The sequence below is a fragment of the Panthera pardus genome, unplaced genomic scaffold (genome assembly GCF_024362965.1).
Source record: "Panthera pardus isolate Hobbes unplaced genomic scaffold, ASM2436296v1 HiC_scaffold_10, whole genome shotgun sequence".
In the NCBI taxonomy this organism is placed as follows: Eukaryota; Metazoa; Chordata; class Mammalia; order Carnivora; family Felidae; genus Panthera; species Panthera pardus.
The window spans coordinates 9,541,907-9,569,698 of record NW_026526655.1 but is presented as its reverse complement, the minus strand read 5'-3'; the positions used below and the strand labels follow the sequence as shown (position 1 = coordinate 9,569,698).

Below are 27,792 nucleotides of genomic sequence, written 5' to 3'. Positions count from 1 at the left end.
GAACAACGGGAGCCCATGGCTAATGAAGATGTGACAACCGTGAGTGTCGCACACAAAAAAAACCGTGTGGACCGCGGACAACACATGAACCGGGGAGGGAAATGAGAGGGGAGGGAGATGCACACAGAGCTAACCTACCGAACCGGATTTGTCAAACACACGTGAGCTTTCGTGTCTGTACTTATGTACAAGAGTGGTCTTTGGAGGAAACAAAACTGCAGACTTAGCTAGATGGACACACACAGCCCAGAATTAAACTGCACAGCGACATTTATTGTTTCAGCCTGAAAAACATCCCTTTTTTTTTTAAATTTCACACAGCAAAGCAAGTTAAAAACTTCACTCATCAAATAAATGATAATTTAAACAAGAACTTGCTAAAGAAACCTCATCACAACAACGTTTTAGGGCCTGATCACTTTAAGTCCATGGGGCCATTAATGAATATCAACCAAGTGTCTCTTGTATAATCTGCAAGCCATTTTTCCTACAACAAGAAGGCGTAACATGTTTCCTTGACTCAGGTGATACATTTAGAAAAGAAATCATGATTTTTTTTTTCTTTTGCTGTAACAGGCAGACACCGCATTTCTCGCTGTGATCAGGAAAGATGGAACGACTGCTGTCCTTCTCTGGCCGCGATCAACAGTTTCTCACGCATGATCTCAATGCTCGAGTAGTCCGGCAACTTAAGATAGTTCACACAAGTCATTACGGAGGGCAGGAAGTCATCCGGGTTTTCTGTCGATTCGAATGTCTTCCGGACAATTGTCAAAGGTGGATTCAGACTCCGGAAGCCTGAGCAGAAGGGGAAGGAAGAAAGACCAAGGGAAGTTAGTAAGTTAACAGGCCGCACACAGCTAACTCCGAGCCAGATGTTTTTTAGCCACAAGAAGAATCCGTCTGGAATCACAAACGTAGCCTTTCTGTGCTGCTACCATCAGGAAACGTCACGCTGCTTGGCTGTACGGTGTTACCACACACGCAAGGCGGTCCTTCTTGCTGGGCAATTACATCTACGCACGTGATGTACGTTTAGTGTACGGACCCCAACATCTGCTTTATTTACTGGAAAAAACCACTGTAGAATATGGAGGCCAACAGCTCCTTCTGCTTTTTGGCTTTTAAAACTGAGTACCAATTTGACTCCTATTGGGACTGACTCACTCCTAGAAAAGTAGACTTTACAATGCTTTCTCATCCAAGAGTCTGTAAGGTACAGCTGGCTGGAGGATCTGAATTTCACCTAGAAAAGTAGCCTTACGTGTTCGTTAATAATCCTACTTCAGTGTGTTTAAGATGATCCCTATGAATCTCCCTGCCGGCCGAGAGCTCTCACATATCGCAAAGCCAATGGAAAACTCAAGACACGTTAGGATACTAGAGTAACGAAAAGGCACTGTGGGGTCAAATGCAGAATATCCTGCTGGTGGTACCAAAGTCTCTGTCCGTCTCTCCCTCTCTCTCCCTCCCTCCCCCCCCCCCCCCCCCCCGCCCCACCCCACCACCACAGAACTGCGGCGGCCAGGCGCCTAGGGCACACCCACCTCCAACAGGCAGTCTCGGGCTACCGGTCACGAACTGGAGAAATAACCTCTGCTGCTCGTTATCAAAACTACTGAGAATCTCGAACAGGAACTTCACGGCGCGACTACAACAGAAACAAGTCAGCAGAATCATTTCAGCACGGGACCGTGCACCTTTCAATCACACCGCACCGCACCCTCTCACAGCCAGCTGCAGACTACCAAATTTCAATACGACTACCTATGAATTCGCATTAGGACGCATTCGGAAACCTACGTAGTTTTCTGTTGTCACAGCTGGAATTCAAATGGAACGATTACCGTTGTAACAAACAAGACTTGTCAGGAGTGTACAGATATTTCCATTTTACCGCAAACAAAAACGGGTAACGGGTTTGACCTGTATCCTCCTCTCTTTCCTCCTCCCTGTTCACTTACACAGAAATACCCGAAAAAGAAATCTTTGAGTCCTAAGGTCTTGATAGAAATGAGGCCAAAATATCAGAAAGCCTCCTTTAAAATAGGCAGACAAATTTAAAAATGGCACCCCCCTGTTGTTCATAACGTACGTATACACACGCATGCACGCACACACCACCAAATTCTTGACCCTCAAACGAAAGCCCAGCAGATCCGGGTACTCACCTGTCGTGAGTGTAACCGTGGTCCGGCCTGCAGCACTCCATCAGTGTCTTTGCATCCCAAGTGTCTGCTTTACTGCCGCACAGGAGCTGGTCCAGCTGTGTGGTCACCCAACAGAAACAAATTACTAAGGACACGGCTGCATAACTCAGTGAAAACTCACAGGACATGCTGTTTTGCAGATGCCAATATAGCACAGGACTACCGTTTACCAAATCAAAGTATCATTTTCAATACCGAAAGTTCTGCGCAGGGACCTCTTTTTTCAACAACGTGCTCTTCTACTACAGTTACAGACTCAGCCTCCTCTTCTGGTGCCTTTAAAGGCACCCTGCCCATCTGCAGGGACTGGCTTCTAGAGAAGACTTTAATCGCAAACAAAACATACCTGAGACAAACCTTTGTTTAAGCTTTCCTAACGCCTCTCGTGTCTTTACGGGCTTTAACTCCATAACCTACATCTCGCCAGGGAGATTTCATAAATCCTGTTTTCTAGAAATGCCAGAAGCCAAGACACAGACTAGTGAGCTGGAGAGAGAAGTGGGAGAAAGCTGAACTGAGGCCCAGCCAACGGGCAGCTTCCTCACTTTGTACAGAGGCAGATGGCTGCCAGATGGTCGGCTGGGGCTGCACAGGGACCAGGCAAGCCGTTCCAGGGGGAACAGGAGAAGGCAAGAGTGCTTGTGTCTCCTTGGAAAATCTAACACCAGTTTCACATTAAGCCATCTTTCCTCTGGTGACCTGCCCACCTGCAGAAGGACTACGTGCTTTGAGAAAATTTAATACCTACTACGCGTCACTCACTGGCAGGTACTCTAGGTGTCCCGTTCAGTAAGACAGAGGTTATCCCAATTTTATGGACGAGGCAGTCAGATCAGACACAACAGCCTAGACAAGGTCATACGGTAGAGCAGGAAGGACCAGAATTCAATTCCAGGAGCAACCCTTGCTGCTTTCAATTCCACGTGACACCTAGTGCCTCAAAGTGTCCGCTACACCACATGCTCCCGCGAGCAGCGAATCAGAGCGGACGTGAAAATCGTAACTGAGATTAAAATGCTACGTCGAAGTCATTCAAAGGTATCCGGGTTCGGCCAGTAATAGATGTGTAAAGTTATCATTCAAATACTAAACAAAAAGGATCCCACACTGGAGAAACCCCACACCTCGCAGACCCTTTCTGTGCCATCTCACCACTCGAGAGCAGCGTTCCAGATTCTTGTTGCACTTAAGATGGCTGGAAAACTGCACACTCATTTTTCCCCACTCTTAACGGTACTTGCAACGCTTCCTTAAAACTCCAAGAACAGACTCCAATCATAAAACAGTGTCTCACCTAATCCAGGAAGTTTAGGTTAAAAAAAAAAAAAAAAAGTGCACTCTCCTCAGCGACCGCAAAGACGCACATCCCATTCTCCACTGGCCGGCATCCAGGGTCAGGTGACTGACGATGAGGCGGGGCTTACCCAATCTCACACACAGACCCCACCTCCAATACTTCAACTATATTTAATATTTATACAATATAAAATGTTATGTTTATGTTATATATATAGCATATATATAACACACATATATATATAACATATATATATAAATATAAATGTTATATTTATATTACATCTTATCACACTTAGTATTTGATACTCTTCTTTGCTCAGAAATGATCTTCTACCTTTACCAAACATCCACCCCTCGGCTTACAAACCCACCTCGCCCCCCAGTTTTCTCGTTTGCAATCCTCTTCGGCTAGATGGCACAGAGACAGCGTGCTACGATTGCTACAGGTACACAGTGAGCAATGGGCAATTTCTTCAGACACAAGCTACTCACTTCTTCCGGGTAGAAGTACTGGAGATGACTGAGTGGGAAGACAGATTCAAATCCATCTCTGAAGGAATCGAATTGCCTAGAAACGCCTTCATTGAGTGCCCAGAATATAACCAGCTGTAAAAAGAAAGGTCTTTTAAAAACCATGACAAGATTTCATATCTCTTTCCTACCCAATACATGGCAAAGTACAGTGAAACATCCATCCTGATCACTTTAAATACAACAGCAACAACAACAAAAAACCCCACACAAATTAAGTCTCTAAAACATCTCTCAGAAAACCACATAAAAGATCTCTCAGGTCAACTTCTAACTCGGGGCCTGGCCAGCAAGAAAATGTAAAAACAATTACGATGAGCATTTATGTTTAGTGTGTTTTAAAAATTCATTTACATAAAACCCTGATGGCACAGAACGGTACCTTACTAGATGAGAAGCAGATGAAAGCTTCTCAAGAGAATAAAATGTTATTAAGAATTAAAGATAATGTGTCAAGATGCATAATAACCAACTGTTAAGTGTTCTGAATTTTTAATGTGAAATTTTTCTATCCAAATCCTGATTAAGTTCTTAGAACCAATGCTTCTGAAGTGGACCTTCGCTTAGAAAAAGGCAAACTCTGGAAATGCAGTCATGTGAAATTGAAAAGGAACAAAAAGCATCTGTTATTGGTTCAATGATATCTAGTCATCAATGACTCCAGCTAACCCACTGGGTTCAAGAAATACAGGACATACTCAGATAAAAATAAAAACAACAGCATTTTGCTGACAGAAAAATACAAGCATCATCACAAATTCTTTTCAGAGAACTTTAATCTGGACATTAACTCATCATTTACAAGTGAGCTGAAAGGTTAGCGTTCTCAAAGTTAGGAAAAGCAGCAGGTAAGTTTGATCAGATAGTCCTGTGAATATTAAAGAATGTGTCTAACAGTCACAGAACAGTTGGGTATGCCAAAAGATATCTGAAGACCTTGGCTATCTACTCTTTCTCTAACAGACGAAGAAACCAGAGCCATTTTTCAGAGGTTCTATCTAAAATCCCACTGTATGGGCACCTGGGTGGCTCAGTTGGTTAAGGGTCCGACTTCAGCTCAGGTCATGATCTCGCGGTTTGGGAGTTCGAGCTCTGCGTCGGGCTCTGTGCTGACAGCTCAGAGCCTGGAGCCTGCTTTGGATTCTGTGTCTCCCTCTCTCTCTGCCCCTCCCCCGCTCGTGCTCTCTATCAAAAATAAATAAATATAATTTTTTTTTTTTTTTTTTTTAAATAAAATCCCACTGTAGGGTGGCAGAAAACCCAAGTCTGGGTATAGGTGATTTTCTATCTTGAACCCAGTGCTCTTTCCACTCAGGGTCAGAAATAAACCAAAAGAAACTTTTCAAAAAGCAGTAGTAAAGACCTACATAGCATGGAACTTAAAATACAATTTCTTTTTAATACAAAATTGTTTTCCCTTAATTTAACAAATATAGTCAAGGGCTACAGATTATCTGAAAGTCCTCATTACACCCATAAAAATGTGTTTGTGTGTGTGTGAAGAATAATGTCTAGTTTTGCCTTGACAGAATGCAGTTTAATGAGAACACAAGTGATGGCTCCTTTTCACTGATTTGTTTTAAACGAAGACAATGAGAGTTTAGTAGTGTTCAAACTTCAAGACAGAAAATTCAAGGTCATATATAAGGCTTCATGAAATATCTGACACATTTTGTCAAGTGCAGACAGAAATGAGGGCCTGAAAAAGCGGATATTGTGCAGTGATCTTGGGTGTCGAGGGTCTCAGGCAGGGGAGGCAGGCTCCCGGGACAGGTGCTTCCCCCTTCCCCCAGAACAGTGTCCACAGAAGTCCTGTGTCGCCCACCACGCTGGCCTTTTCCCCAAAGGGTGCCACGATTACGTACTCTTAAATATTCTTCTAAATTGTGGATAGTGACTGGTATATCCTTTCCTCCTTTCTTCAGTTCGATGTTGGGAAATCCTGGCAGAGTGAAATCCAATCCTAGATCTTCAACTGAGCAGCCATTCATAGTCAGGGTTTCTAATGCATATTGTAGACTCTCTTTGGTCTAAACAAGGGGGATGGGAGATCAAGCACAGTAATTCAGTTGCTTGTATGTCTGTGTTTATAAAACAAAAGATATGCTAATAAATTTTATGGGTTCCTTCAGCTCTTAGAATACTTCTTTTATTGTCATAATTTACACATGACACAGATCACGAAGGAAATAAGCACTTTAGAATCCAACTATTTTTATATGGGGGAAAAACAAGATCACTTAAGTGTTCCTTCAAGATGAGAGGTCTGCTACTCAATCTGACTGAATTTCAAATCACCTTTCACAGAAAGTCCTAATAGTTTACATGATGGTTAATTTAAGAGTAGCTAATAGGGCCAAACTTCTCCTAAATTCTATCTTAATCCTACACACACACACCCCAAATACCAAGCAATAGTTAGGAAACTGTAAATACAAATAATGTACTATCTACTAACGGTTATAATTAACATTCTTCCTGCTGCAAAGCTCAAGTCTAAGGAATACCCTGGGGATTCCTCATTCAATCACTTCAGGACTAGAGGAACAGATCTGTATCTACAATGAAGAAAAGTTCCAACAAAGCCCTCAAGTCCTACTCTAAAGACAAATATTAAAAAGCAATTTGTATTATTCACCTTCTTAAATGCTTAATAATACGAAAGGCTTACGTAAAATTTCTTTAGATTAGAAATCAAAGACCAACATGCAGAACTGCAAATACTATCTGAAAATAAAGGTGTTCAGTATAGGAGGAAGGGGCCAAGTGACTTTCCAAACTGGGGATACCCATACGTATGAAATTCCTAGCAGCCAAAGAGTCTAGGTACAAGAAATTAGTCATTTAAACTAAAAAAAGCTAGGAAGTCCTGGTTTACAGTCATTTTTAGAAGTTCTCATTTAAACTTAATCATTCTTTAATTAAAAAACATATATATTTGTTTATTTATTTTGAGAGAGAGTGTGTGTGCACACTGATGAAGCCACCCAGGCATTTTTAAAATGGGAAATAAAAGCTGCCTAGGATTCCACATGATTCAGAACGCAGGAGGGGTAACAGCACGAAGACTGAGGTATAATGTGCCTGGGGACTATGGCCGTCTGTCCTCGCCTGTAAAAGCCTGTGTTTACGTCTTTCCTCGGCCTCAGGTGCACATTTGAGGGCACCTGAATGAAGACCTTTCACTGCCATCATTGAGACACCTGGGTGACTCAGTCGGTGAAGCAGCCGACTCTTCACCTCAGCTCAGGTCATGATCTCACAGTTCGTGCCCCACGTTGGGCTCTGCTTGGACAGCGCGGAGCCTGCTCGGGACTCTCTCTCTCCCTCTCTGCCTCTTCCCTGCTCACTCTCACTCTCTCTCAAAATAAAAAAAAAATCGCTATCATTGAGAGGAATCTAGAATATACAGTGTCCTCGAGATGCTTAAAAGAAATTCACTATTTGTTTTTTCAGATCTTACATTAAATCGAAGGCTAATAAGCTTTAGCCCATTTCCCATGTGTCTTTTGAGAATTTAAACTACCGAGTTTGCTCCATCCGTGTACTTTATAAACGATGAGGGGAGGGTTTGGAACCCTCGCCATTCCTCACGTGCTGGATGAAAGTCGGTTAACATGGTACATCGGTTTCTGGAATCTGGTTTCTGTGCTGTGCATTTTATACTTTTAAAGTGGCAACATCAAAAACAAAGATCAGAAGAACAAATCTCAAAAGATATGAGGAAGAAAACCGGGTGGCATATTGCAAAATGTGTAACAGTGAAGGTTCCAGAGCAAACAGCCCGGGTGTGAACTCTTAGCCCTGCCCCCACTTCTAGGTATGTGACCTTGGCAGGTTACTCAGCTGGTCTGCCCTGGGTTTCCTGTGTGTAAGGCAGGAATATCAGAAAGACCTAAATCTCCCAGGGGTGTTGTGGATGAAATGAATTAATAGACATAAGGCACTTGGAACAGTGCCATGAGTTTTACTTTCTTTCCTTCCTTCATTTTCCCCTCATTATTTACCTAAGAGATAATCCTAAAGATGACCGTATTAGTTATTAAAATTTATCAAGTTGGTAAGCGTAAATCTAACGGATTCTAGAAAATCTTAAGACAACAAATCTTACATGGCCTCTTTTAAATGCCAATTTCTCTTCATAAAACATTTTTTCGTCAAGTCACCAATTAATAAGGGTGATCAAATTATTTCCCTTACAAATCATTTTCTTCTCTGATAACAAGGCATTCTAAAACCCATCTGTCCACAGTAAGCCCTTCTCCAGCTTATCAGGAGATGTGACACTTCCCTACAGAATCTCCCCTATTCTTACTTTACATAATTTATAAAATGGGAGCTGCTTTAAAATCGGGCCATGTTACATGCCCAGACATAGCTATTTGAGTCCGTGCCACTTTTTTGTCTTCTTCTAATGTGTGACGCAGAACTGCTAGTAATCTCAGACCGGGTAAATAATCTTTAATCTGTTATCAATATATAAAGAATACACATTCATGATATAAAATGAAAAATTACACATTCTAATAGCGAAACCTCAACAGGTGTTCCTGAGAAATAGAGAACACCTACCATGACCTTTAAAACTATTTTCCTGAGATCTTTCTAAAAACAGGTGGACTGTTCTTCTTTCCAGAAAAACAATCTATCCTAAGCATAGTTTTTATTGATTCAAATGCTTACTAAAAGAATTCAGGGGGGGCCTGGGTGGCTTAGTCAGTTGACTCTCGATTTCAGCTCAGATCACGTTATCACGGTTTTGTGAGATCTAGGGCCACATATCAAGCTCTGTGCGCTGAGCGTACAGAGCCTGCTTGGGATTCTCTCTCTCCCCCTCACTCTATGCTCCCCCACCCCACTTGCATTCGCTCGCTCTCAAAACAAATAAATAAAAACTAAAAGAAAAAAAGATAATTCAGTATGATAACACTACCTGTCCAGGTACGTAATGCCCATCTAAATTTAACAAACAAGAGCCCTATGGCTTCAAGTCAGGACTGTATCCTATTTGTTAATCAAGCTGTTTATTTATCACCTGCTGTTATTATAGGTCATCTTACCCACTGTGAAGTCTTTTCAGTTATTCTAATAAAAAAATTAGAACTCTTCTAAAATACGACATTAATATAAAATAATAACTGGATCAAATATAAAGCACGTAACAAAGACCTCATCTCGCAACGGTAAGAAAGTGATCCACTTGACCGCCTTCTTATCTTCTAGGCTCACCTGGGATTTATCTTGTTCAAGTCTTTTCTTCTGTCTGACAATGTCTTCTAGGTGATACACGGATCTGGCTACAACCGGGTCAATGTCAAACAAATCATGCGATGTCAGTGAAGTTTCTTGCCGTAGCATCCACTTATAAAAGGGTAAGCCAAGGGGAAGGTCCACCTGAAAGGGAATATACACAAAATAAAACAGTCATGCTAAGCTTCTAGAATTGCCTTAATTTTATAACTGACACTTTAAGAGATCATTTATAAAGGTTGAGTAGTACTCCCCCAAAACCCCCACATTTTGGAATGGTTTCTCTCATTACACACAACTGTTCCCATTTAAACCCAATTTGGGGCCCTGATATTGTGAAAAACTTAGTACGCTGAAGAATCCTATTTAAAAAAACTGATGCTAAAAAGGTGATGGACATATATATTCTCCATAAGAGCCTCAAACTAAGAGATGTTTATAGGAATCTTACTCTATTTGGGGTGGTGTAAACTAAATTCCACTGAAGTCTGTATTACTGCACATTTGGAAGAAAAAGAAGTTAAAAGGACCAACTAATTAAAAGTGAAAAAATGTAACTTCTAAAATAACTCAGGGCACCTGGGCGGCTCAGTTGGCTAAAGCATCTGACCCTTGATTTCAGCTCAGGTCATGATCTCATGGTTGTTGAGTTCGAGTCCTGCAATGGGCTCTTCTCTCTCCTCTCTCTGCCCCCGCCCCTGCTTGCATGCATGCATACACTCTTTCTCTCACTCCAAATAAATAAAAACATTAAAAAAAATTCAAAAATAAAAATAAAAAATAAAATACAGCATTAAGTGCAGGGGATTAAGATACTTTCATAGTACAGGTACAAAACAAAACCGTCAACAAGCGAATAATCCTAAACTTACCAATCTGAAATCCATGATCGCCTTGGCCATTAATTTGCCTAAGAAGCGAAACTTCATCTTAACCTTTGCGATATGAGCGGGCTTAGCCGTCCTACCAAAGGGAAGCGCAAACAGGCCCTGGAGGTTTTGAATGTACTTGGTCCCTTCTTGGCTTCCTATAAAATGAGCAAGTCACGAAACTTTAGATGCGATTTCCCAGAACAAAACAAAATAAGACAAAACCTGGTTAACTACTAACACTTAAGAAATTCAGTATTCTCAAAATCAGAAGGCAGATCACAGAATGAAGACCTCTAGAGCCGGAAGGCTCTCTTATTTGATAACAGAGAAAACAAAGGCTAAAAGGTAAAACGGATTGAGGTCGGAGAGCATGTTGAGTTTACTAGAAGCTAAATATATTTAATGAACTGTAATGGCCCTTTTACCTGATGTGGAAAACCCACAGAGAATCACAAATTGATGGTACCTTTTGGATTGCTGAGAGTCACTTCTTCACCTCTCCAGAGACCCAAGTCGGCTCTCTGTAGTTCCTGAGATACAAGTGCATAAAACTCCAGTGTAGGCCCAAGACCGGTACCAACCTACAGGAGAACAAAAATAGAACGATTTCAAACTTCAGATCTGACGCTCCCTTTTAGACCAGCCAACCTTTCTGCAACGCAGACGCTAACAGCAACCATTTTTTGGACGTGTTATTGCCCAGACCATCCTGTCTTCCTTCCGTCTTGGTCGGCCAGAACAAGAACCAGCAGCCCTGTATTTCCTCTTTCTCCCCAGGACCTAACACTGTCACTGCAAGGGTCCGGCTCCTACACCGGTAACAGCGCCACTGCAGCTGTCCTGTCCCCGGGGAATAAGATGGCTTTGTCTGAGTACGAATCTCTTTCCGGAGCTCTCGTGGGTGAGCTGTTAGCCTGAAACCAGTTCAAATGTCATCTCCTCAGGAGAAGCCTCCTTTTCTGCCCGGTTACTCTACCCCCCCACCCCTTTTTTTTTAGGACTTCTAGTTCAGCTACTTAAGTGCTTATCACATCATAGCACCGCAATTTTGTTACAGGCTCACATTTCTCACTCGAGGACAACTCTAATTCACCTTTGTACCTTCAGTGGTGCCTGGGCACACACCAGTCATTTAACAGAGGTTCGTTGAATAAAACAAGAATAAGGGAAGGCCAGAACCCACGCCAGCACCCACACGGCTAACTCAGCTTCGGAGCCTCACGGTGCACTAGCAACTCCGGAGAGCTTTATCAGTATGTGCACGGGATGGGGAGCATGTCCTGAAGACTCTCAACTGACAGGTCTGATTTAGAGCCTGGCCCAGCTCCAAGGTGACTGCACAGCCTCGAATGGAAACCCCTCCTCTGTGAGACATATCCTGTGTCCATGTTCACAGTCTCGTTATTCTTTCACGTTTCAAGGTCCTGCCAGCTCAGACCATAAATCAGATATTCGGCTAATGACAAGTTAGTATCATAGTTTATATGCTGCATCCACAGTCCTGGTGAAAAAAACGAGAGTTCCCTTATAGATCATTGTAAATAATTGGCCTCATTTTATTACCAAAGTTACTTTTAAAAAGTGCCTATACTAGTTCAAGCGATAAGATGCAATCCACCAAATGTTTGACTCTAACTTTGCCAACAGTGATCTACCAGGCTGGATGCGGTGGCACCTTGGGGATCCACTTCCATCCCTTCGTCGGTTTTCCTCTACGGCAGTAAATGGCATCTGCGTTCACCCCAGACTCCAAAAAACCTTGGCTCTTCTCTTCTTCACTCGCCACATTCCAACCCATCGTTGAACACTGTAAGCCCCACCCTCACAATATATTCTAAACCGGTCACCGCCATCGCCCCTCATCTGGGCTACTGCCAGCCCTCCTCCAGGGTCTCTGCACCGGCCAGCTTGGCGTCTCCTGTTCTAGGCTCACAGCGCTGACAGAGGCCTCCGTCTCTCGCAAAAGCAAAAGCTCGAGTTCTTCCACGCAGGTCCTCCGTGACCCCTCCTACAGCTGGACTCCGACCTCCAGCCAGTCATTCTGCTACAGGCCAGGTCTCCGTGTCAGGGCTTTTGCTTCTCAGTTCTTTTGCTAGACACACCCTTCCCTAAATGGTAATGGCTCACCTGTGCTCAAAGGTCCTCTTGGGCCACCCTCTCCCTTCCCCATCGTGATCCATCTCATTTAGATTTTTCTTCATCACGCGGCCTAACATATACATGTTAATAATATTATTATTAACATAATAATAATTATTACATAATAATATGTAGTAAGGAAGTGCGTACTGGCCTTCCCAAACTGAACAAAGTTCTGAGATGGTAGGAATTTTGTATGTTTTGTTCTTCACTGAATACTGGGTAGTGGAGGAGAGGAAGAAGGGGAAAAAAGAGAAGCAGAGAAAAGAAAAAACTGCAGTAACATCTGATATCCACCAGAGGGCAGTTTAGAGCTGCTTAACTTTTTCTCCCTTTAGCTTAGTTATCCTAGGCGAAAGAGAAATCACAAATCAGATCAAATTCCTTCATCCAAATAATACTGTTCTTTCTAAAAGCAAAACAGACTTAAAATATTAAATGCCCTGGGTATCACTATAAACCCGTCACCACAGCAAATCTCTGTGAGGGTGGAAGGAACAGGTCGAAGCTGCTCTGGCATGGGGCGCCCGGGTGGCTCAGTTGGTTGGGCCTTGGACTTTGGCTCAGGTCATGATCTCGCTCTTTGTGAGTTCGAGCCCCACATCCGGCTCTGTGCTGACAGCCCAGAGCCTGGAGCCTGCTTCGGATTCTGTGTCTCCAGCTCTTTCTGCTCCTACCCCACTCGTGCTCTGTCTCTCTCTCTCAAAAATAAATAAAAACATTAAAAAAGAAAGAAAGAAAAAGACGCTCTGGCAATTCTTCCCAAGCCCTGCGCTGGCCAACAGTGCTGCTGTTCGCAACCTGATCTTTCCAGGCATCTTTGTTCTACTTAGCCACTCCAGTAAAAAGGTAGGGAGTTTGCTTTTGCTTCATTTGTCTTTAAAGGAAAGAAGAGCATAAAGCTTTAGAAATAAAAACAGAGAAGACCAAGTTCTGACAACTTGTCTTATTCGAAGCGCTGCGAGTCTTTTTCTTTCAAAAGCTAACCCTTATGTACCAGCAATTACCATGTGCCACTGTTCTGTTCTGAGTGTTTTTCACACCTTAGCTCATTTAGTCATTCTAACATGATGAAAAAGGTCCATTTCTTACACACTTGTTGAGGCATCACCACGGAGTTTACATAACGTGCCCAACGTCACGGTCAGTCAGTGCTGGCACCAGGCTCCACAGTCCATGTTCCTAACGCTTCACCGCCCCAGAGGCTGGTCATTTGTAGCCCCAGCGAATCCTGAGGCTTGAAGACTCTCTGAGCCCAGAGACGGGTTTGGTTCTTCCCTGGCTCACCAAGCATCCTTGTTCAAGCTAGGGCCCATTTTGATTTGACACTGTGAATTAGGATTCTTCTGGAGCTACTCTGAAGTCTTCCGAAAGGTCACCTGCAGACTTGTATAGCTGAACAGGATTTATGACCTGACACCCTTTGTATCTAAAAAGACAGTACTCCTCCCAACCCCTGTTCCCCACTGAAGTCAGCTCCTGGAATCTTTTCCAGCGTCAATAGGTAGGACCATCCATGAAGATTATAAGCTCATGATTTCTGCATCAGTAATTCATTCTTGATGATCCTCAGATCAATGTGATGCTACTCTGAACTCGTTTAGGTTCCATGTAAGATGCAATCTGAAGAGAGGCACAAAGGATGAGAGAGGAAAGGAAAGACATTCCTGGCAAGAAAACAGTATGGTGGAGTAAAAAACTAGAAAGCATGTGAAAATAAATTCGGTGAAAGAAGTTAGAGCTGGAGCAGAGGTCTTGCAGTTTTATGAAGAAGAAACGTGGGCACGTAAACATCTAAATCCTGTATCCTCTGAGCAAGTGGGCCAATTGCCTTGGAATCAAAACTCGATCCCAATTTCTTATCCCAGCATGCAAGGCCTTGCCCCAGTGTCCCCTCACCCCATCACTTCTGGAGCCGGTACTCACTTCTGCTGCTTACCACACCACCAAGCCCAATCCTTTGCTCAAGCCACAGTATTTTTTGGTCCCTTAATGCTCCCACTCTCTTCCATGAAGGTCTAACTCTATGGCCTACTGGTCCTCATGGCTCCCAGGACAGTTGTACTTCTGTGAAAGCCTCGTTCTCTTGACACCTATATCACTCATCAGCCATATACCTTTGTCCTAGGACTTCCCAACTACACTGTAATATCCTTTGACCTCTGTAATCCTTTGAACTCTGCTATAACCTGTATCACTAGGGCGCCGTATAGTTCCCAGTACAGAAGTACTCAGAGTTTTAATTTTGATGACCGAAGACTCTCAAATTATCTTTTCAAAAGCCTTAAGGAGAAGATGAAAATGCTTAAGAAAATGAGTGAAAATTCAAAGTCATACTTAAAATTACTTGCATACTACAGGTCATACTGTAGACTATTAGAGATTGTCCTATAACCCACATTTTATAGATAAGAAAACCGAGAGGCAGAGAGACTGGCTATTAGAAATAATTGGTGTAATAGAAGGTTTGGATATTTTACGTCTCTAAGAGTTTCAGAAGTCTGAAAATTCTGAAGTTTTGTCTTAAAAATATTCAGGGGAAAGAGGGAGGAAAGTATCCCCAAGAAACTCCGTATTTCATAGTAAAAAGAGACAGAAAATAAGTATTTGGTGTACTGTCCTGGCTGTTTAAAAGCATCTCAAAAGAAATAAATGACAAAGATTAGAAAGGAAGTAAAACCATCTTCTTTCACAGCTAACACGACTGTCTAACAACACAGATCAGTAAACTGCACCTCTGGCCCACTTCCTGTTTTGTACAATCTGCAATCTAAGAATGGTTTTTACAATTTCAACGGTTGATAGAAAAATCTTGAATATTTCACAACATGTGAAAATTGTATGAACTATAAACTTCACTGACAAAATTTTATTGGAACACGGCCAGGCACATTTATATACGTACTGTCTGTGGCCACGTTCACGCTTGTGCAAAGGCGAAACTGAGTAGCGGTGATGGGAGGCTGCAGGGCCCACACCACCTGAATCTGGCCCTTTATAGAAAAGTTTCCCAAGCCCTGGAATCCTAAGTGATGTATTACAAAGTTATTACAACTGGGGTGCTTGGGTGGCTCAGTCGGTTAAGTGCTGACTTCAGCTCAGGTCACGATCTTGCGGTTCCTGAGTTTGAGCCCCATGCTGGGCTCTATACTGAAAGCCTGGAGCCTGCTTTGGATTCTGTGTGTGTGTCTCTCTTTCTCTCTCTGCTCCTCCCCCACTCATGCTCGTGTGCACGCGCTCTCTCTCTCAAAAATAAAATAAATATTAAAAAAAAAATTTAAGTTATTAGAATAATTAAGTTTAACAAGGTCGAAATGTGAGGGTCAGGGGAAAATTTCCTGGGATATATAAAAGCACAAACTAGAAAAAAAGAATTGATGACTTGGATTTTATCACAATTAAAATCTTCTGCTCTTCCAAAGACCTTTCACGGGGAAACTGAAAGATGAAGTACAAACTGGAAAATATCTCTAAACACCTATCTCATGAAGAACTTGTGTCCAGAGTAATGAAAAACTCAACAACTTAATCATAAAACCCAATGATGAAAAAGTGGACAGAATGCTTGGGACACTTCTCCAGAGAACATGCATGAGTGGCGAATGAAAATATCATTAATCCTCAGAAAAGTGCAAATACAACACATTAAGACATCACTACAAACCCACCAAAATACCCCAAATTAAAAAGACAGTACCCAAGGGCTGGTGAGTATGTGAAGCAATTGAAATTTACACACTCCATCGCTGGTGGGAATGGAAAATGGCAAAGCTACTTTGGAAAACAGTTTGGTGTTTCTCATCAAGTAAAAACACGTCCTACTAAATAACTTATCAATTCATCCCTGAACTATTTACCCACAAGAAAAAAAAAAAAAACCTAGGTCTACAAAGACTTGTACACAAATGTTCATAGCAGCATTATTCAGAAGTATCAAAAACCAGAAACTAGGGGTGCCTGGGTGGCTTAGTTGGTTGAGTGCCTGACTCTTGATTTCGGCTCAGGTCATGATCTCACGGTTTGTGAGTTCGAGCCCTGCGTCAGGCTCTGCGTGGACGGCACAGAGCCCGATTGGGATGCTCTCTCTTCCTCTCTCTCTGCCCCCGCCCCACCCGTGCACACTCGCACGCTCTAAGATAAAGAAACTAAAAAAACAAAACAAAACAAAACAAAACAAAACTGGAAACTAAAATGTGCATCCCCTAGTGATTGAACATTTTGTGAGATATCCCTACCATAGACTCATACTAGTGATAAAAGGAAACAAACTGATATATGGAACAACAGGATGAATCTGAAAAGCACTACGCACTAAGTGCTAGAAGAATGACACAAATGGCTACACACCACAGGTGTCCAGTGCCTACTGCACTGCGAAAAAGACAAAACTATGGGACAGAAAACAGACCAATCAATGGTTGCCCGGGGGTGGGGTGTGTACATTTGGCCACGAGAATTTGTACAATTAGAACTGGATGTGTTAAAAGTGTGCATTTATTACATAGGTTATCTATTTTGGTAAACGTAAATTTTTAAAAAGGCAGTTCAAACATTCTGAAAGATATGGCTTAAAACACTCTTCCACTTTATCAACCTAACAACTGCACAAACATTTGTTCTTAGGCAAGAAAAAAAACTCTCTTAATATACAACTGAACTTTGGAAAATGGAGAGCTTAGATCACCAGCAGAGCACATCTCCAGTTTCCAGATAAATTTCCCAACCGTCTTTTAGAATTTCAGAGAACCAACAAACTCTTACGAAAGCACAAACGAAGCTGAAAAGCGTCAACACTCATAAGCTCACCTCATTCTCATACTGGATTTCTAACATGGCCCGCGAGCTCCCCAGATCCTGCATCACAGACTCGGCTTGTTTCAGCAGCTCCTCTCTGTTCACAGTACGCTAAAAAAAAAAAAAAAAAAAAAAGAAAAAAGAAAGGAAGAAAGTACAAGGGTGAAGAAACTAGACTCATATTACACTATAATAAACAGGTAGCATTTATCGAAGTGCAAAAAAAAAAATCAATTCGGTTGTTTTAACTGTTTCTTTAAAGCACGCCTCAGAAAGGGGTAAGAGAGTGGCCACACGGCTACAAACACAGACAGCGAGGCTACATGGGAAGTGTCCTCTTGAGCCCACGACAGGTTCAGAAAATTCAAGGTGGAGAAGAAAGGATCTCTGTGACCTTGCCCAAGACCAGTGCAAGTCAGGGCTGCAGCTGCATGAACCACCCCCCAGGCACACGTACATTGACGTAATGGAGAAATAGGTATGGGGGTGGCTGGTGACACAGGTGAGCAGAAACTTCCTGGTTCCGACCTGCAGAAACTACAAACATCTACTCAGGAGATTCAGGAGGACAAGAGAGGTCCTGCTAGATTTCCAAATCCCATCAACACCACTGTTTACTCAATCCTAATGACACAAGTAAAAATAGAAATAGCAAAGCTTAAAAAAAAAAAAAAAAAAAAAGTACTTTTTTGTTTCTGCTTCTCATTCCTTCTAACTCCTCTTCTAATGTTCATTACTAATGGCTCTCATGAGTCTTGGAGTGAAAGGTTTTGGAAGGACAGACCTGAGTAAGAATCTTCAGCACAAAAGAGGAAGATAAAAAGGCAGTGCAGGGTCAGCAATGTTGGATGGGGTCTCTGCAGGAATGGCTCAGAGCAGTGTGGTCAGATCTACGAATGTGCAGCCAAGATGAGAAGCCCAGGAAAATGAGATCAACAGCAAAGGGGCTGACTGGGCTTGAGCCGGGAATTACACCATGAATCCTGTTTCAGTCATTTCTGATCAGAGTGATTTGTGAAGGGAAGAAAGTGGATCTGATTAATTCTACCTACTGCATAAAGCATCAATTATAAAAGGGAGGCTACAGTTTGAGTTCGTAATTTAAAAAGGAAAAGAATCCTCAGTAAGAGAAGACGAGATTCTTTGTTGGCACAAGAGAGGAAAAAGAATTGCAGAAATTATTTCAGAAACAGGAAGAAGGGACTCTTAACTGCCGGGTGAAGAAGAACCACAAAGAGCCCAGTTCCAAGAGCTTGAGAGTAAAACATCCAGGTGAGAAATCAGACAAGCCAAGAGATGGCTGTGGCTGAGCGACGGCCCTGTGCCAACAGGCACGTTCAGGTGCACCCCATTTCTAGTTTCCCCATTACTTTCCAAAGGCCGGTTTGGTTTATCTTTGAATATCTGGGGGGAGAAACTTACTTTTTTTCTATCCAATCTAGGTGCAACTCTGCTATCTTGAGAATCAGACTGGTTGATTTCTGGGTTGGTGTCAAGTAATCTCTGCATCGCTCGGTCCCGATCAAACGCAGTTACGTAAAAAAGCATTTGCCGGGTATCAAAAGGGAAGAAAAATGGGCTGTAAAAAGATGCGATACAGATGATCTGAATTAGAATTAGAAACCATACAAACCCTTGTATTAGAAACAAGTTTTAATACGATACAGAATAATAATTGTAAACATAACCAAAAATGGTCTAGGCAAACTAATTTTGAACAATTTTCATAATTCTTTCATGAAATGTCTAAGCGATCAAGTAATAATGTATTAAGTAGTTTTTTGCTGTGAAATCTGAAATCCAACTATTCAAATCAGGTCTATTCAAGATTATCTTTGATCTACCCAAAGACCTTCAGGATGCATAACACGACTAGAGAAATTTTAAATTTCAAATATAGTTTTAAGCCTGCTCACGTTTCACTGCCATCCCATCCCCATACCACATATACACAAATAATAGATAATGGCTTTACTAGTTCATGATTTTCCTCCCAGCTTTGGCATTTCTAAGTCACTCAAGCATGCCAAACGGCCATGCTGATTGCCAAAGAATGAACCCTACGGTAACACAGATTCTATTGCTTGATGATGGAGGATTTTGGTAGTTCTTGACACGGAGCGGCTAAAAGCACTTCCTTTGAAGACCCCGATATTCAACATTTGTTCTGTCCAATACAGGTAGGCACCTAAAGATGTGGCTATGTGTGACTAAAAACTAATTTCTAATTTACTTAATTTTAATTGATCTAAATGTAAACAACTGTGTGTGGCTACCGACTATCATACCGATCAGTGCAGTTCTATGGTCTCTGAGAATGTAAGTCTGGGCCCAAACAGGCACAGAAAAATCAACTGACTATACCTTTGGAGTCCGCATTTTGTGATGACAGGGGATTTTACTCTCCTTAAAGATCCTTGTGTACTTTCCTATTTCACACACATAGATACACACTGCCACAAAGATCTCGTACGAGCCCCAGCTAGCCTCCTCTGGATGCTAGAGCCACACTGAATATTCAGCAAGCTGTCATCAGATATGATAACGTCACTTAAACACATTTAAACAGGTTCATCAAAGACTATGCTTCTGTGACAAAATGTGTAAAGACCAACACAACGATAACACTCCCAAAGTCGCCGTTTCAGAAATGATCGTCTTACCAGGTTTTTCCCAGTTCAGTCAGCCATGTTGGGATGTTTCCGGTCATGATCACTAGAGGATCTTGAAGCTGCCTGTTTGCTTTTGCTGTCAACTTACTGTTAATAAATTCACTAGTTGGAATAATCTCCTTGCACATTGCATTCTGTAAAATGTTAAAAAAAAAAACAAACAAACCCAAAAACAAAAAGGTCTGCATGCAGGAAAACATTAGGATTATACCCACTAACTCTTTCTTCACCTCCAAATATGTACCCAGAGTGCCTGGATTCCAGCCGGTTCCCAACATACAATACACAGCTTCCCACAGGAGTGTCCCAATCTAAACGACAACTTCTACAATGCCCAGCGGAATGGCCGAACTGCTACAGGGCACCAGTACTGTCCCAGTCACTGATGCGGCAGCTAACGCTCATGCGAGGCCAATTCCTTCATTCTGCTTTGTGTTGTATAAATATCAAAGGTAGTACTTCACTTTCACTTCATTTTTTACTTAATATGTATTTTAACTTAGGCAAATGGAACTTTTGTTTGATGGAGAAAGAATTTTAACTATGTAAATTCACATTCATATTTCTTGTTGCAGCCTACCTTAATAAAGTTAAAGCTAGGAAAACATTAATCCAAAATTATAGGCCAGCAACGAAAAGCGGGGAGGGGCGCCTAGGTGGCTTAAGTTGGTTGAGCGTCTGACTTCAGCTCGGGTCATGATCTCACAGTTCGTGACTTTGAGCCCCCCATCGGACTCACTGCTGTCAGGCTCCTCTGTCCTTCCCGTCCCTGATCTGTCCCAGCTTGTACTCTCTCAAAAAGAGTAAATAAACATTAAAAAAAAAAAAAAAAAAAAGTGGGGGAGAAGCTCCCACTGTGAATAAATTGTATTTCACTGGGCTATGATCCCTGCATTTAACCGAATCATTATTTCTGTTTCTAGTACAACAGAAATTCATCAACTACTAGACAGCAAACTATGGGTAGTGTGCCGTCAACACCACACCACGGGAACCATCATCAGCGGGCCACATTACTCACATCATACAAGTAATACCAGTATCGACTGATGGCATGTAGAACTCTTAAAAGAAGAATCACATCTAACGACGGGTCTTCAAAAGTTATATTTTCAGGTGGCGTGGATATGAGGTAAACTTCTAAAGGATTTGATACCGATGGGCACACTCCATCTAGAGGGCAAAAGATCAAAGTTAAGTTTGATCAAGGTTACAAAGGCTATGCCAGTGGCACTGGTGTCCCCTTATCACACCTAAAATAGTAAGCACAAGCTGTGAAGATGTAACGTTTGGTATCTTATTAGGGTATTGATAGCTTGAACATTTTTTCCCTTTTATCTTATACCAAAATCATCCAGGCTTATAAGAATTTCACTTGCCTCCCATATCAACATAAACACTGGCTGACTCATACGCATTTCCTCTTTCAACAGAAACAACAGCTAATAATAAAATAGTTGGGAAAGAATAAAGACAAAAGGACAAAATGTGTAAATTTAAATTCACAGATATAAATTTCTTGGATTTTTAATTTTTATATCCAGCTTATAATGGCCATGTAAAATAGACAAACACTCTTAATTGTAACTCTGTAAGAGATTTGGTTATTTAATTCAAGGCTTAGGATAGAAAAGACTGTGATGATTTCTGAGGGGATCTAGGATGCTTTTCTTCTTAGATTTCACTTAGTAGCAGCATGGTGGGGAAGGGGGTTGTGGGGGTGTGGACTGTTGCCATTGACTTTGTTACCATGCACAGGAATCAAAATCACAACATTATCACTACAGAAAACAAAGGGCAATTTCTAACACCAAAAACATAGAAATAAAAATTTCAAAATATAAACCCTTTAAAAAAGAACTTAGTTGTGGGGGAGGATGCGGGGGGGGGGGGGACCACAGCAACAACAAACCCCAAAAATATTTGTTACAATGTCCTTATTTCTGAGGACCAGAAAAATTTTCAGCAATTGACACCATTTAGTTTGGAAATCCCTGATAGGGATGGTCTCTGTGCAATGACCCTGCAGCCAATGCCCCGAGGCACTGCCACTACCACAGAAAAAACGTGGGGGGGGGGGGGGGGTGAACGAGCACATGTAGACTGGAAAAAATACTACAAAGGAAAAGAGCTCAGACTGGGAGATGCTACTCCATTCAGTAGTCATCGTATTACCTGGCAAAACTTTTCATTTCTTCTAGAACTGTTAAGAGTACAATAAATGACGAAAATGAAGGGCCTGCCTGACCACGATCAGTCTCTTCTTCAGTAAATGTGCTCTACTAATGAAATGTGTTTTAGCCTTCATGAAAACAAATTTTTCATGGAAAGAGTATCTGAGTCTTTTCCAATTTTCTTTCCAAATTTAATTTTGCAGATACTTAATTTTCCATTTGTGGTAATTTTGTATTTTCTAAATTATAAAGATTTGACTGCTAGGTATAAATCAGGACAAGAAGTCTACTGCCCCATGGTGATGGGTTTTCCCGTCCCTTGCACGAACTTACCGTGCCATAACTCATCATGCTTTTTTGCATTTCTGGGGGATGTTTTTGTTGGAGCTGTTTGGGCTCTTCCTCTTTTACCACCAACACAATCTTTATTACTTTCTTCATCCTCTCGCACGGGTTTGTACCTAAATCGATTGGAGAGTATGTAAACTAAATGTAGATCTTAAGAATAAAAACTGTTCTACAGGGGCCAAAGGGTGACCCAAAGACACTGGAGTTTCTACAACTCTAAGACCTATCCAGTTTCTCTTGACTTCTGGGTCTGGAGAATTACCAACGGCACCGCTTCCAAAAAGAGACCACAAATAGACCACATTCCCAGGAGGGGCCACCTGAGGAACTCTGGGGGTGGTCCAGGGGAGAACAGATCTCTTTAATTAAATGTAAGTAGCAGACATTCATTCACAATGTGGGAAGCTGCATCCAAGTGCCTCTAAGGGCTTAAAGATGCCAAGCTGCTCATCACCCAAAGGAACTTCATCTTATGGAGATGTTTCTGTCTTATTTAAAGATCTGAAATTGAATCTAAAAAGGTGATGTAAGCTAGGATTACTGCCCTTGAACAAACACGTTTTCTAGTAGACATAACGAAGGTAAGCACACACATACGTACGTGCATGCGTGTAGGCATTCATGCGAAGTATTTGAAGTGGCTTTTGATAATAAAATGTAGGATTCGGGTCTCCTCCCCTCACTTAGGCCAGCCATTCATATGAATTCCCAAAACACACAAACGGTAACAAAGCTGATGAAAACGGAATGAAGTCATTTTACTTGCCATATTGTATGAGTCTTTGTCCAAATACCAGCTCTTCCCAGAGGATTGCTCTCATCGTCTGTGGACTCCCTTTCATCTTCAGCCTGTATACTGAACTGTCGGACTGCCTGATACACAGTCATGTTATACGGGAGCAAGTGTTCTCCAATGTAAAACTGCAGCCGGTGTCTCACATTTCCTGAATTTAAGAACTGAGCAGCCTAAATGAAGCAAAAGAAAATCCAGTGAAGCTACAGGCCCTGAACTTCATCCATTACAACATGGTGAGAACAGCACCTTACCAGAGACTCGTCTATTTCCTCATCAGAGCCATCATCATCACTGTCTTCATCATCTTCTCTTACTCTTCCATACCCTAAGGATGCAAGAAGGCTGTTAAATTTCTAGCAACTTTACATGCCAGGGCCCACACATACCGGTTAAACTAATATGCTCTTAGAAAAACACGTGTATACTACACCTTGACCTATGAAACAGAAGGATTCAAGAAAACGGTCACATACAAAATGCCATTCCCACTACATTACATTCCAGCTGACTGTAAGCAGTCAGCTCCTAGGAAATTTACCACATTTCCACATACTCCGTATTAAATAAGTGATGGGAAGCCGAGTTCCTGAAGCTAGGTTTGAACAGAAGTAGTAATACAAGGGAAATCATTTATATGTCCCCCAATATTCCCAGCCCACATGTACGTATGGAAACAAAACACACATATAGGGAAAGTACCTCTGACCACAAGGTATCTCTCGATAGCTTGTACCAAAGCCAGGGGATCAATCTTGACAGGCCCACCCTTCCACTGTTTCACATTTGCACAGTCTGGATGTCTTTGTAACTGGCATTTTAACTGATGGGTGTTGAAAAATTTTAAAGCCTGTGATCCTCTGTTGAGAGAAAAGCTCAAGATAATTTGTGAAAAAAAGTTATTCTATTATTTTCAAAATCAACATAATAATTCACACAAAAGCAAGATAATACAAACTGCATTTTTTAAGGCACAAAATAAGCACTTACTTACCAGTTACGTAAATAGTGAAGTCAGCAATTTGACTTACTTAGTAAAGTTGTTAAAGTAAGAAATAAAAGAGGGTGTGTATGCACGCGTATGAGAACATTAAATCATCATTCTCTGTCCTACCATAAATCCAAGCGGGCAGAAATCCCTCCCCACCAAGATTTAGCCATTTCTCTAGAATAAACGTTCCGCAAGCACTGTGCGTGCTCACTTCCGCAGTATTTTGCCACTGCGTAACTAAATTCTATGGATTTAAAAAAAGAAAAAGCCCTCTTTTTTGCTTTCAAATGCTTCTGCTACAAAATTACTTTAAAAACTACCCTTTACAATTTACTTCACTATATTCTTTTGAATGAAGCAGTTCGAGAGCTACACCAGTCTGACCCTGGAAATGAGAATTAATCGCTCATTTCTGAAAAAGGGTTGACAACATCAAGACACAGGCAGGCTTAAGATGCAGTTCTCTTTAAGATTCCAGAAGGCATGCAAACTGGGGTATTGGAGAGGAATATTGCATTAAACGGATACATATGTAAACATACACACTTTACACAAATCTGGGTGAAAATGAAAAACGTCATGGTTTTCTCAGGCATAGATGAGATGCCCCCTTGTTTCATAAAATCCTCCAGTAGGATGATTAAAACCGAATACCACTTTCTATATTAGTTTGCAAAGCCAGAAAAAGCTCTAGCCCACACTGCTCCCTCTATCTGATCCAGTAATGCATATTGTTTCAATTCAATCACAAATTTAAATGTTTTCAAAATACATCAGACTGTGTATTTTTAAACCAAACTGATCTCAGGGGCACCTGGGGAGCTCAGTTCTTAAGCATCCGACTCTTGCTTTTTGGCTCCGGTCATGATCTCACAGTTCCTGAGATGGAGTCCCGTATGGGGCCTGCACTGGTAGCACGGAGCCTGCTGGAGATTCTGTCTCCCTCTGGCCCTACCCTGCGCACACATGTTCGCACTCTCTCTCAAAATAAATAAAGTCAAAACAACCAAACTAATTTCTTATTTTGTATGCTTCCAGTCATGACATTCTAGAAACCTTATAACATTCCATAAAATACAATAATGAACCTTTACAGTGAATTCTTTCTGTAGCACTTCATGAGTCCAGTAAAAGTACTATATTATAGAAAAAAATAGAAAGTTTTATTAAAACAAGAAAACTTCAAAATAAACTTATTTGTTAAAACCCATCAAAGGTATAATCACATCACACAGGAAATCACAATACTGCACAGAATGCAAATATTTTATCATCCATGCCTGTAAAATTCACGGAGAAGCATTCTATATGAAAGTAATGGAACACTAAGCTTATTACAGGTTGCCAACACAGTCATTGGGTTATAGATTTCCAAAACACCATGTTAAAAAAACACAAGGGGTGGATTTTAAATATAAAAAAGTATTTTTCTTTAGCCATTACAACCAAATGGTCTTTGGGCAGATGAAGATATTACCAGACCTCTTGCCACTTTACCTCAACAAAATTAAGCACAAAGTCCAATGGCAAGGGCACACCCAAGCCATGATTCTTACCTGCCTCCTGTCCCATTCCCACTGGGGAAGTCATGTACTTTGACTGGAAACTGTTCCATCTGGCTGAGGCAGTTGTTCATCTTGTGAACTAATGCCAACAAAGGTGCATTACCCACTGGTTCTACTCTTCCAATGGGCTCTTCTCCAGGAAGCTGAAGTTATAAATAAACCAATCGGTTAAGCAAGGCCTCCTGAAAATGGAACACTGCTCAACAAGGAAACTTAACAGGCAGTTTTACAGAAGAGAACCATTCATTTGTTCTCTTTTATCTCTTGATACACTTGGTTGGAATGGTTACTTCCAAATAAATCATTTCAAAATAGAGACGCTTTTTGTGCAGGTCCACAATCCTTTATTCCTAGCTCCTAGGTCCAAAGGGCTTGAAAACACTACTTGTGTGGTGGTGAAACCTGACCCAGACACAAGGCTATCTGCAGTCTTTACGTTTATTTGGTAGGAATATTCACATGCTTTGCTGCAAAAACATTTAATGTGTGTGGAGTGTTATTTATCCACTGGGGATATCAGGTAATATCTATGTACTGTATTGCAGAACTTGTGAAAACCATCCAGCGCCAAGGAGTTTCAGGTAAGAGATTACATACCTACCTGTACATAATCTTAGGCATAGTATAAAACCACATCCAGTATTGCTACACATCTAATGCATCTCTAACAAATACCAACTCTGCTTCAGGTAGCTCAAGTTAAAACAATACAAGCGGGGTGCCTGGGTGGCTCAGTCAGTTAAGTGGCAAAGTCTTCATTTAGGCTCAAGTTATGATCCCAGGGTGGTGAGATGGAGCCCCACATTGGGGTCCATGCTGGGCATGGAGACTGCTTGAGCTTCTCTTTCTCCCCCCTCTCTGCCCCTCCCCTGCTCCCTCGCACGCTCTCTCTCAAAACTAACAACTAAACAAAAAAATTAAAATTTGAAAAAAATAAAACAAGAAATGCTCAAAATGACTACAAACACTGAAAGGAAGGCACAGTGAAGTAGTTTCCACTAACACACAGAATCATCCTTAGCCCTACTACACAGAAGATCCAGAGACATCTCCAGGGATGCCTTATCTCAAGTAGTTGTCAACAAGTAGAATGATGTTAAGTCAATATTGTCCAAGAATAGGTACATGCTTGCTCTTACCCACTGAGGCTGAAGGTAGGGGAGCCTCTTTGTGGCCTCTGCTCTTGTAATCCAGATTGTAAGTGGTGACTAAGTACTCTCGAATACAACTGTTAATACTGCATTTCATATGCAAAATGGAAACGTCCACTCTATCTTACGTCTATAGCTATGTTTACTGTATTTCCACTACAATATGTTTAAAAACAAATATTGAGCATAAACACATTCACAAGTGAGAGACTACTATTAACGACTGGGCTTACAGGAAAAACAAAGACTCAGCATAACATGGATCATAAAAACTGTGGCACTCGCACCATTAAATCACCATTCTGTTGCTTTACTAGTGTATGTGATCTATAAAAGACCAAGGAATCCAACTGTGTATCAGAAGCTAGAAGCTTTACCTGAGTATCTTGACCAGCACCTAATGGAAATCACGGAGATGAAAATACACACATTAGTGAGCAAAGATTCCCGTAATAACATACACAAGCATTATAGACAACTTACTGGTGAAGAAAAGAATACGTGAAGGAATCTCTTTAATCTGATCTCTCTGCTCACAGCATCCTTTTCACTTTTAGATGTCAAATAAAGCAACAGCTGCTTCACGAATCCACTATGCTGGATTTCAAATGATGAAACGTCTGACTCTGAGACTATGCTACGGATTTCTACAAGGCACTCAGCTCCACCATCCACCTGCAAGAGTTGGGAAGAGTATTTCTGTATTGATTTAAACAGTCCTTACTAAATGCACAATTTACACTTCCCCCAAAGGAACAGAATACATTCTCAACACCTTTAAAAAAGAAGGCAGGGGAAGTGATGCATTCTTGGTAGATCCTTGGAAAATATGATCTTAACCAGCATCCACACTACTAACATAGAGAAGTCTCACACTCAACCGATGTAAAACAAACAAAATAAATAAAGACAAACGATGAGAATATAAATTGAGGGGTAAAGAGAACACCAGAAGGAGAAGATTAAAACAGAATATGAAGTGTGGCTTTAAATTAATACATTT

At 41.5% G+C, this 27,792-nt stretch overlaps 1 protein-coding gene across 18 annotated transcripts in view; it reads right to left on the bottom strand.

The window, feature by feature from the left end:
• Positions 1-252: 252 nt before the first annotated feature.
• TRIP12 (thyroid hormone receptor interactor 12) overlaps positions 253-27,792 on the bottom strand; it is a 139,012-nt gene continuing 111,472 nt past the window's right edge. For 13 of the 18 annotated variants that reach the window (XM_019445666.2, XM_019445663.2, XM_053903976.1 and 10 more), the window contains 18 exons: positions 27,273-27,464; positions 25,630-25,781; positions 23,785-23,957; positions 23,337-23,410; positions 23,056-23,255; positions 22,275-22,402; positions 20,789-20,940; positions 19,759-19,901; positions 18,518-18,674; positions 17,108-17,206; positions 10,629-10,743; positions 10,163-10,317; positions 9,270-9,434; positions 5,906-6,070; positions 4,002-4,115; positions 2,172-2,266; positions 1,548-1,651; positions 253-798 (listed from right to left, as the gene is read on the bottom strand). In XM_019445666.2, the coding sequence (XP_019301211.1) occupies positions 602-798; positions 1,548-1,651; positions 2,172-2,266; positions 4,002-4,115; positions 5,906-6,070; positions 9,270-9,434; positions 10,163-10,317; positions 10,629-10,743; positions 17,108-17,206; positions 18,518-18,674; positions 19,759-19,901; positions 20,789-20,940; positions 22,275-22,402; positions 23,056-23,255; positions 23,337-23,410; positions 23,785-23,957; positions 25,630-25,781; positions 27,273-27,464 (2,580 nt within the window). In that variant the 3' untranslated portion in view covers positions 253-601. The remainder of the gene's footprint in view (positions 799-1,547; positions 1,652-2,171; positions 2,267-4,001; positions 4,116-5,905; positions 6,071-9,269; positions 9,435-10,162; positions 10,318-10,628; positions 10,744-17,107; positions 17,207-18,517; positions 18,675-19,758; positions 19,902-20,788; positions 20,941-22,274; positions 22,403-23,055; positions 23,256-23,336; positions 23,411-23,784; positions 23,958-25,629; positions 25,782-27,272; positions 27,465-27,792) is intronic. The other 5 variants (XM_053904013.1, XM_053904018.1, XM_053904045.1 and 2 more) reach the window with 1 other exon arrangement.